This window comes from Petaurus breviceps, unplaced genomic scaffold (assembly GCF_028583685.1).
Source record: "Petaurus breviceps papuanus isolate PSGF00001 unplaced genomic scaffold, PetGlider_PUasm1.0 90895, whole genome shotgun sequence".
NCBI classification, from domain to species: domain Eukaryota; kingdom Metazoa; phylum Chordata; class Mammalia; order Diprotodontia; family Petauridae; genus Petaurus; species Petaurus breviceps.
Window position 1 is genome coordinate 34,553,344 of NW_027187372.1, and position 11,109 is coordinate 34,564,452.

Here is an 11,109-nt window from a genome sequence, read left to right on the forward strand (position 1 = left end):
TAGCATTTCCCCACATTTTATGCAGTAACTTCTACCCCACCCCCTAAGGTCCCCTCCTCTTTCCCTTTTCTGGCACATAATGGATCTAAATATGAATGCTGTCAAAGAAAAGAATTATTGAGGTCTAAGTGAATCTGTAAGATAGCTCCAAAGTGAGCTCTTGACTGGAGCCTTTATCTCATTGACTCACTGAAAATGGCTCTTTTTTTTTTTTTTATCATACTATTTATGGCAACAGCCCTAACAGAGATAAATAGCCCCGGAGACAATAACACACTTGGAATAGCGTGGCATACAGAAGAGACAGGAAGGTTTCAAATCCCCCCCACCAGACCCAAGAGACTCTTTAGCAATCTTCCCGAGCCCTCTGCCTCCCTCTCCGAGAAGATGTGGGCCTGGGAGTAAAGAAGCCAGACAAACTCTGCGGCTGCTGCTGCTGCTGCTGCTGCTGTTGCTGCTGTGGTTGGATGATTCTGGGAAGGCCCAGCTGAAGGAGGATGGGGTGGAGACAGCTCTGCTAATAAAGGGGAGATGATCTAATTTCTCTTTCAGTCATTCCTGCATTCAACAACAACAACAAAAAAAAAAACCAAACCCCAAACCCTGCCCTCAAAGAGCTTATATTCTAAATAATACCTTCCCCCAAAAGTAAATACAAAAATATGTAGAAAGCAATTTCTGGGAAACAGAGGGCACCCACTGAGGGGGAGGGGATCAGAGAAGGCCTCATATTCTGGTGGAGGGCAGTAAGATTAGGAAGGGGTCCAGGTAGATTTATCACTCTCTTGTTGGTTCAGGGGACAGTGCTCTGTTGAGGAATCGTGTGACACGTCTGGAGCTTGGGCAATAGCAGCCAACACTGGCATGACTGAGTTGACATGCCCACTGGCAATTTTGTGGTTCCAGAATCCATACCACAGTGAAGCAGAAATGCGCTCTCTGCTATGGTGGCTTACCACAGCTGGGCCAGATGAACAAGCAAGATTGTATGTGGTGGAGACGGCAAATGCCTTTGTATTGAGAACGAAATGACCTCCGATAGAAATCTGTACATGAGAAGGCATTCTGGGCCTCAAGAGGCGAGGCAAGATGAAAATGAAGATGAGGGGTGGGAGGTCAGCAGAAAGATTGATGCTGTCTTCAGAGTAACTGGGTTCATAATAATAAGGATGGTTACAATAATTGATAAGAGCATTTCCACAGCCTTCCCATGGCTGTTATTTTTGATAATTTTTATAAAAATTATCTCATTTGATCCTCATAACAACCATGGGAAGTAGGTGTTATTATCCCCACTTTATAGAAGAGGAAATTGAGGCAGGCAGAAGTTAGATGACTTGTCTAAGATCACACAGCTAATAGGTATCTGAGGCCAAATTTAAACTCACGTCTTCCTGATTCTAGGCCCAGAATTCTATCCACTGAGCTGTTAGGTACCAATACTGTCTCTGTCATTTCAAACTTTGTAACTGTGGTGTTAACCTCATTAACCTCTCTGGCCTCATTTTCCTCAATTGTAAGATGATGGAGCTAAACTCCATGACCACTAAGGTCTGTGTCTTCCCTCCCTGCTGTATTTCTATGAGCCTAATCTAAACTGGGACCTGCTGGTTGGAGGAGAATTGGTGGTTAGAATACTCTCAGGGGGGAAAAAACCCCAACCTTTTACCCCCAAACACAAGCAGGGAACCCAGCAGGTGGGGGGGGGCGCTCAAATCCAGTCCAGATTTTGCATCTGTGACATGCCAGTCTCCCTCCCTTCTTAGCCCTCCCAACACCTGCTGCTAAGGCTGGGAGCCAAGAGCTATTGTGTGGGACCCTGAGCTCTGGCCCTCTGCCTCCGCCCCAACTCAGCACATTTCTTGGAGATGTTTTCTGGCTGGCACATGGCCATAGGGTTTCCAGCTCTATTGGGGTGGGGGAAGGATTCTTAGTTTCTCATCAAGCAGCCTCTCAGGCTTTTTCTCTTTCTTTTCCCTCCCCGAGCTTCTCTTGGAGTTAGGGTCCCATGGCCAGGAAGGCAAGGATCCTGCATTTTTATAGGACTGGCTCTTTCAGACATGGGCTACTTCATTGTCTGTATCCAGGCACAGTCAGGAGGAGATGCCAGCGCCTTTGAATCATAAAGTACTAGGGCTGGAGGGGTCTTCCAAAGGTCATCTCATGCATTTGTATAGCACTTTATACTTTTCAAAGCATTTTCACCATTATGGCAGCCTGTGAGGTAGTCAGGGTGGTAATTCCTGTTTCTGAGATAGGGAGACTGAGGCATAGAGCGAATGTCTCACTGAGCTTCTTAGTGACCTCACCCATCTCCTTTCTACCCCACTGGGTTGCCGTGACATGGCTGCACTTTGCTTTACCCGCTCTAATATAATAATATAATAGCTAACATTTATATAGCGCTTACTATATACTAAGCACACTGCAATTATTATCTCTATCCACTGTGCTATCTTCTGGTTATTCTAGACAGAGAGGGGAAGTCTTAGAATGCTGGCCATAGAGTCAGGAGGCCCAGGGTTCAAATCCCTTCTCAGACACTTAATAGTTGTATGATTCTAGGTAAATCACTTAACCTCCTTCTCCCTTAGTATCCTCATCTGTAAAATGGGAGTGAGGTGAAGCCATTTTACATAGAGGCAAAGCCTGTCTTGGGAGTCAGAAAGACCTGGATTTAAATTTTAATTCTGACATGTGATCCTGAGCCAATCATTTAACCCCTTAGAGCCCTGGACAACTCTCTAAGACAATAAGGTGTAGAGTCTATTATCCCATCAATAAACATTTATTAAGCTCCTGCTATGTGTCAGGCACTGTGCCAAGTGCTAGGGAAACAAAAAGAGGCAAAAGACAGTTGCTACCCTCAAGGAGCTTAAAATCTATCGTGAGCAAACAAATCTAGACAAAGCAAACTATATATGGGATCAATAGGAATTAATTAACAGAGAAGGCACTGGAATTAAGAGGGGTAGGGGAAAGCTTTCTGTAGAGGCTGGTATTTTCGTTGGGACTTAAAGGAAGCCAGGGAGGAAGCTGAGGAAGGAGAACATTCCAGGCATGGGGGACAGCCAGAGAAGATGCCCGAGGCTGAGGGATGGAGTGTTTTGTCCATGGACGAGCCAGGAAGCTACTGCCACTGGACCACGGAGTATGTATCAGGGAGTAAGGCTAAGCAGACTGGAAAGGTAGGAGGGGGCCAGACTATGGAGGGCTTTGAACATTAAATGGGAGCCATCTAAGACAGGATTTCCCTTTGCCAGTGAAATCATACTTCTGTTTTTTAAAAAAAATTGAGATAATAGCACCTACCTCACAAGATTGATGTCACTATCAAATGAGATAACGTTCAAAGGACTCTGCAAATCTCAAAGAGCTACATAAATGTCAGCTATTATACTATAGTTTCATCCTGGAGTCCTTTCCTGTGATCTAACTCTTGCTTAGGGACATATAGGCATGACTTTGGAGCACCTGGGAAAGAGACCAAAGTAGAGGAAGAGGGACTCAATTTTTCCTACTTCAGGGGGATTTGGTATTGACATGACTCCTTATGATATCAAGGCCTGGGCTTCTGATACTGATGAATTCTAGAACAAAATGGAGGGATGAGATGGATGAAGGGGAAGGAGCCTCATGTCATAGCTTCTGGGGCTACCTCCTGTTCACATTCTATCCATTATTACTATCATCAGCTGGGGAAAGAGACTCTCACCTCTTTCTCCCTGTCAAGCACAGCTTGATGAGGTTTGTGCTTGGTTCCCTGTGTTCATGCAGAGGCTATGTAAAATAAAAAATCACTGTACTTCAAGTCAGAAGGCCAGGTTCTGCCATTAAATGAGCTGTGTGATCTGGGGCAAGTGACTTACCTTTTCTGAACCTCACTTTCCTCACCTATAAAATGGGAATGCTAATACTTGTACTATCAACCTCACAGTGTTATTGTGAGGAAAGCACTTTGTGCATTGTAAAACTCTGTGTAAATGTAAGTTGTTGTTACCCAGGACTTTACAGACTTACATGTTATGCAAGGCGCACCAGCCACAGTGAGGGTCCCCTGAGCTCAGGCACTCCCCACATGTTGTATACTGTTCACAGGACTCTACTGGGACCCTGGAAACCTAGTAGAGAAATGGAAAAGAGCACGGGGATAATCAGTCTTGTGAATCAGTCTAAACAACTCACCCCTAACCACCCACGATTTCCTCCCAATCTCCTATGAGGAGGAGAGTGCAGCAGGAGTGGAATGAATGACATCATTCCAGTCTACTTGCCCAACAGGTGTTCTGACTCAGCCAATTCAACCAGGCCAGTGGCTATTTTCAAGGCAAAGATAAATTTGTTGGCTACTATGGTGTTGGGTTAGGTACTCCTGCCCCCTCTAGAGATACAAATAGAACTCCTTAATCTCCTTCTGCCAGCCTTTAAAATCCCCTATTCATGCCAGTGGGCTAGAGCTGAAAAATGGTTAAATCTGCTGAAAGGCTAGTGAGTGAAAACTCATCTGTGAAGAGCTGTCAGCTGGGCTCAGGGTGAGACATCCTGCTTGCACAGAAAACAGAAAAAAGAGAGGGAGGGAAAACTTGTCCCATCAAATAATATTCAGAGTGTGGCACAATCTCTTTACATTCTACAAAATATACCACCTGGATCCAATTATCCCATTCTCTGATGTATGCATTCAGACTCTCTAGTAAATCTCCTAGTCTTTGAAAAGTCTGGGTAAGGGGGAACCATCCCCACTGATGAGGAAGCTGTCTGGGTCTTGTCTCATTGGGGAGAATGGGAATCTATGGAGTGAGAACCCATCTCTATCCCCATCGGAGAGATCAGTTTCCTTATTTCTCCTGTAGAAAAGCACAGATTCACTTCATCTATTAACCAAAGAAAGTGGCAACAAAGAAGGGTTGGACAAGTGTTATGGGTCATCATAAGAGTGATGCCTGGTTCCCCCCTCCCCCAGGTTATCCATTTAGAAGAACAAAGGTAAGTGGGGTGGTAGGTTGAGGCAAATATTTTGTGGACTGGTCCATTTTTGCTTCTCATGTTAGGACTTAGTCTCTAATCTATCTGCAGTCCACATAACAAAGAAATATGTGAGCTCAGGTAACATAGAAGAAATATCCTTTTGTTTGGGCTGTGGGAAAAGAGGTAGTAGAATTTTTTCTGTTTTATTGTTATTTTATTGTGAACTTAATAAACCACAAATAAAAAGAGAATTTATTTTTATATATAAAGTAGAGTAGAAAATTGGGCAGCCCAGGAAAATCTCTATTATGTGTAGCTTGTCCTTTTCTTTAATAAATTGAACCTGAAACTTTCAAAACTATCCTTTTTGTCTGTATTTCCTTCCCTCTATTCTCTTCTGCACATTAAAAAAAAGAATGCTTTGGTAACCCTTCTTTCTTTACTTTTTTTTGTGGGACAGAAGGATAACTGTGCTGCTGAATGACCTTTACCTCCTGTTCCCTCTGTTCCCAATAAAAAAAAGGGGGAAAAACCCCACAACAACCCTTGCAGCACATATGCATAATCAAGCAAAATACATTGACTCTGTCTAAAAAAAAAGTGTGTCTCACTCTGTACCCTGAGTCTATCATCTCTCTGCCAGGAAATGGGTAACCTGCTTCTTCACCAAACCTCTGGAATCCCAGCTGGTCACTGCATTGATCAGAGTTCTAAAGTCTTCCCAAGTTTTCTTTATAATATTGCTGTGTTATATGAATTGTCCTCCTGATTCTGCTCACTTCACTTTGCACCAGTCCACACAAGAATGCTCATGTTTTTCTAAAACTATCCCTTTTGTCATTTTATAGCATGTCAATATTCTAAAACATTCATAAAAATAATTTGTTGAGCCATTCTCCAATTTGTTGGTCACCCTTCCCCACTTTGTTTCTAGTTCTTTGCTATAACAGAAAGAGTTGCTATACATATTTCTGTACATATGAGTCCTTTTCCTTTTTCTTTGATGTGTTTGAGCTATAGGTCTAGTAGACATAACAAGCAATCTATCAGGTTAGATGTGTGGTCTCTCCAGTGCAATGTTATATACCTGATTGGGCACAAAGAGACACTAGGAGAGTACAATGGGTAACTATGAGTCCTCTCCTCTATGAAGGTCTCTTCAAAGAATAGGCATAGATTTTATTGTGAGGAAAGCATTTTCAAACCTTAAAGTATATGGGAGTTATTAATAACTAATAAGATGACATTTAACAAGGAGAAATATGTAGACCTGTATTTATGATTTTGGAAAATCAATTATATAAACAGAGGAGAGTCCTGGCTTGATGGCAGTTCATGAGAAAAAGATCTGGGGATTTCAGTGGACCATAAACTCAAGGTGAGGTAACAGTATACTATGTCTTGTTAAAAAAAAAAAAAGGCTAATAAAAACCTTTTTTGTGGGAGTGGGGGGTGGCAGTTTGGGACCTGTGATTTCATTGGTGTAGGGAGCTCTCTGTGCGGAAACTGCCTCTATCAACACAGGTTGGCAATTGTCTTAGAAATATTTAATTAAAAATGTTTTCATGACACTTTCATATTTTAATATCTCTCTGGCTGCCTCAACGTAGCCAACTTTCTCTAGTAAGTATCTGAGGCAGGATGAACTCAGGTCTTCCTCACTCCAAGTCTAGCATTCTATCCACTGTGCCACCTGATCTTAGAGTCAATAGGGAGCCATAGGAGTTAATTAAGCAGGGAGAGTGACATAATCAGACCTGCATTTTAGGAAAATACACTATATGGAGCATAGACTGAAGTGAGGAGAAATTTGAGGCAGGAAAACCAATTGGGACGGCATTGCAGGACAATGATAAAGACCTAGACTAGGGCAGTAGCTGTGTGGGAACCAAGAAAGAAACAGATGCTAGATATTTAAGGAATCGATTGGATATGCAGGGTGAGAGAACGAGTTGGAGATGATTCAGGGTCATGAACTTAAATGACTTTTAAGTTCCCTTAATGGCAAGAGGCCGTTGGATTTTGGGGAGAAATAATGGAATGAAATCTTTGTTCCTAACCACAACCTGTCCATGCTTTGGTTTGACTTGCTCTATCCCATGCAAAATGAAAATAGGGAAAGCTGGACTTCTGTGGCCAGTGCCTCAGAGCCAGCCCTCTGAGGTGCTCCTGCTGCAGCCCAGAGATGAGTTGGGGAACAGGGGATAGGTATGCTAGGAATGTATGGGGGAATTTTCCAAATGACTGCTGTGGCTGTGGGTTAGCTAATAACTTCCCTGAGGGGCCTAGCTGGGATCTTAGAGGAGGAGGTAGGCTGGCCTCTGGCACAGCCATGGGAATGACTATTGGAGGATAAGGGTAATTGTGGTTATACTGGAGACCCATGGAAGGGAGGGGTGTGATAAGGCCCATCTTCTGACATATTACTACTTAAAGTCCTCATTTGGAGACCATTGTTCTACAAAATAGATTGCTTTAAATCAGAGGTTTTTAACCTCTTAAGTCAAATTACCTAGGTTGGGACAATGGATAGAACACTGGGTCTGGAGTCAGGGAGTCTTTTTTTCATGAGTTCAAATCCAGCCTCACACACGTTCTAGCTGTATGACCCTGGATAAGTCACTTAACCTTATTTGCTTCAGTTTCCTCATTTGTAAAATGAACTGGAGAAGGAAATGGCAAATCACTCCAGTATCTCTGCCAAGAAAATCCCAAATGGGGTCATAAAGAGTTGGATGCTAAACAACATAAAAATCTTTTAGGTGTCATAGACCACTTTGGCAGTCTGCTATGGACTCCTCAGAATACCGTTTTTAGATGCATAAAAATTACATAGGATTACAAAGGAAACCAATTATGTTGTATTATAGTCATAATCTTAGAAAAAGAAAAAGTTTGCAAAACCTTCCAGTTAAGAAACCTTGCTTTAAATAGAGTTGTGTCTTGTGGTATACAAAACTCTTGTCATCACAATAACGTCATGACATAACTAGTCCAAATAGTATTAAACCCATTTTACAGATGATCCAAAGGAGGAGAATAATTTGTTTATGTTACAGAGTTAGTAATGGAGTTGGAACCAAGCCCAGTTCTGATTAAAAGTCTAGCACTCTTCCCCCTGCTGGGAGGGAGGATTCTTGCCTCTAGTTGGGAAACTGGGCTGGACGACCCTGTCCCTTCCAAGAATTCTGTGATTCTTTTATCAGCACGGATCTACCAAAGCCCTTTCTTGAACTCACCCATCTTTTTGTTTCATGTGGCCTTCTGTGATGAAATATGATGTCTCAAGATCACTTCTTCCCTCTTCCTCCTATTCTTTCCCTTACCCCCAAGGAACAGCCTTATGACAAGTGCACGTTGTCTCTTCCAGGTCGTGTCTTCGTTCTGGACTCTACAGTAGGATATCCGTTACCCTGACCGCCTGGTCTCCTTCCGCCCAGCCCCCTCCAGCCAGCCCTCCACTCTAGGCAGTGATGGCAGCAGCCCAGTGCCCAGCCTCCCTTTCTTGGGTTTCAGGCTCCTTGTTGAGTGATGTCTGCATCTGGCTGGAAATTAAAACAACTGTCTGCATTGCATTCACCCCGTCCGTCAAAACACAGCCCGGCTCTCAGCAGCTGGGAAATAAGCCCCTGAAAGGGAGCAGTGTCTCCAGCAACAAAGCCCACTTTCAAGCCAAGTGCCATGGAGATAGTGAGAACCCTCTTCCTCTCTAAACATGAAACCAATAGCACAATTATTTTTCTTGTTTCCTGGGCCCTCCGGCTTTTATTTTTTAAAAAATAGTTTGAAGAGCCAAGTGCAAAAAACCCCACCTATTGGGTACAGTGAGGAAACTTAAAGTTGAATTGATCTCTCCCCAAAGATGTTTCTCCCTTTACTATGGGTACTAATGCAAAGCACATTGCTTTTCTAGGTATGGTATAAAGGAAAGCACACTGATCTTAGAGCTAGAAGACCTGGGCACATTGCTTTGTGCCTCAGTTTCCATATCTATAAATGGGGATAACAATAGTTGCATTCTCTACCTTATAGAGTTGTGAGAAAACATTTTGAAAGCATTTTATAAATATGAGTTGATCTTACTAAGGTCTACAAAGCACTGTAGTAGCAACCACACTGGCATACCCAGGATGGCTGTTAGCACAGGTTCTGCTTTACTAAGAAAGATAGCTGTTCAAGGAGTCAGCAATCTTTTTTAATTACATTCACTAATTCAGGGGGAAAGTCTGCACCCTGAACTTAAGAGAAAATACAAGTAGAAAAATAAACACCAACAGACAGGCTCTGACTGTTTCAATCAACTATACACTTTACATACATCCCTGGATGGAGAAAGCCTTTACATCTGAGCAGTTGGGGAGCTCTGAACATACAGGCCACTCAGAATCTTGACCAGGGAATCACAAGATCCTTCTCATAAGTGAGCCCACAAAGGAAAATACCAACTCAGGGTATATATACACTTCTCAGAGCCAAAAGACATTACAACCCTCATGACTCAGTGCCTAATTAGAAATTAACAGAAGGTATGAAAGCCTTCCTACAAGCAAGCCTCCCCTAAGCATGCTTCCCTTAATGGGTTCCACGTGAGGCCTATTAACGGACAAGGAAGATCTTAAATTCCATTAACATTAAAAACACCTAGGCTCTCAAGGCTTCTGATTTGGGCAATTAGTAATTCAATTCAATTCAAAGATTTATTATGTACCTACTATGGGCAAGGGTAGGTAGGTGCTGCAGCAGACAGAGTGCTGGGCTTGGAGTCAGGAAGATATCTTCCAGAGTTCAAATCTGACCTCAGACACTTCCTAGTCACCTAACCCTGTTTGCCTCAGTTTCCTCATCTGTAGAATGAGCTGGAGAAGGGAATGGTAAACCACTTGAGCATCTTTGCCAAGAAAGTCCCAAATGGGGTCATGAAGAGTTGGACATGACTGAAATAACCATACAACAACACTATGGGAAAGGCATTAGGCAAAGTTCTTGGGATACAAAGATGAAAAATGCCCCAGTTCCTGCCCTCAAGGAGTTTACCAGGGAGTAAGGAGTGCATGCCAACAAATATACTCTAGGTTAGTACAGAATGGGAGGTGAAGGAGAGAATCTGTACAAAGTATTCTGTGAAAATCTTGGCGGGGGGAGGGGGGGACACTTTCCTCTGAAGGATAGGGGAAAGGCTTCAGAGAGGTGATGGCAAGGAAGGAGCTTAAGACTTGAAGGAAGACAAAGATTTTCAAAGTTAGAGATGAAGAAGGATTGAATCTTGATGCAGGGATTGAATCTTGATGCAGGAGCTGGCCTCTGGGAACATGTTGGCCTCAGGAAACAGTCTTATGAGAAGGAGAAATGATTTTGAAAAAGGATTTGGCCATAAAGGGAAACTGAGTCTCCATAAATGTCAGTCATTCCTGGTAGATCTCACCTAGTTCTAGAAACCTTATTAACTTAGTCAGGCCAAGGGAAGGGACTCTAATAAATGTCCACCTCATAACATTACAACAGTTAAATTGACTTCCAGAGGGGCCAAAAAAGTACTTCAAGTTAGTACTTTATAACCCATGGGAACTTGACCAATTATTTAAGAGTCTGCAGGGCAGATTCATATCTCTGGATTTAGGGCCAGAGTAACTTTGAATTCCCAGGGCTTGTAGCCATGTCAACAGCTACTCAAAGCCTCCTCAGGACATTTGTCCTTTGTCCTGGACTGGGGGAAGAGAATATAGCAGCAACTACATTGGCCAACCCAGGATGGTCAACCTAGCACAGGTTCTCAGATCTCTTTTACTAGGAAAGATGGCTGTTCAAGGGGTCAACAATCTTTTAAAATTACATTCATTAGTTCAGGGGAAAAATCAGCACCCTGAACTTCAGAGAAAATTCAAACAGAAAATAAAGAAAATACAAGCAGAGAAAGACCGACACACAAGGCTTCTAACTGTCTGAGAAATTAGCACAGATCAAGAAACAGATCCAACTGTCTAACCAAGGCAATACATACAACACATAGTTACAAGAGAGAGAGAGAGAGACAGAGAGAGAGAGACAGAGAGAGAGAGACAGAGAGAGACAGAGAGAGAGAGAGACAGAGAGACAGAGAGAGAGACAGAGACAGAGACAGAGACAGAGAGAGAGAGACAGAGA

General features: G+C 42.9%; 1 protein-coding gene across 3 annotated transcripts in view; it reads right to left on the reverse strand.

Moving 5' to 3' along the window:
- The window catches only part of PLXNA2 (plexin A2), a 319,997-nt gene that overhangs the window by 109,558 nt on the left and 199,330 nt on the right, over positions 1-11,109 (reverse strand). For all 3 annotated transcript variants that reach the window (XM_069074756.1, XM_069074757.1, XM_069074758.1), the window contains exon 5: positions 4,021-4,121. In XM_069074756.1, the coding sequence (XP_068930857.1) occupies positions 4,021-4,121 (101 nt within the window). The remainder of the gene's footprint in view (positions 1-4,020; positions 4,122-11,109) is intronic.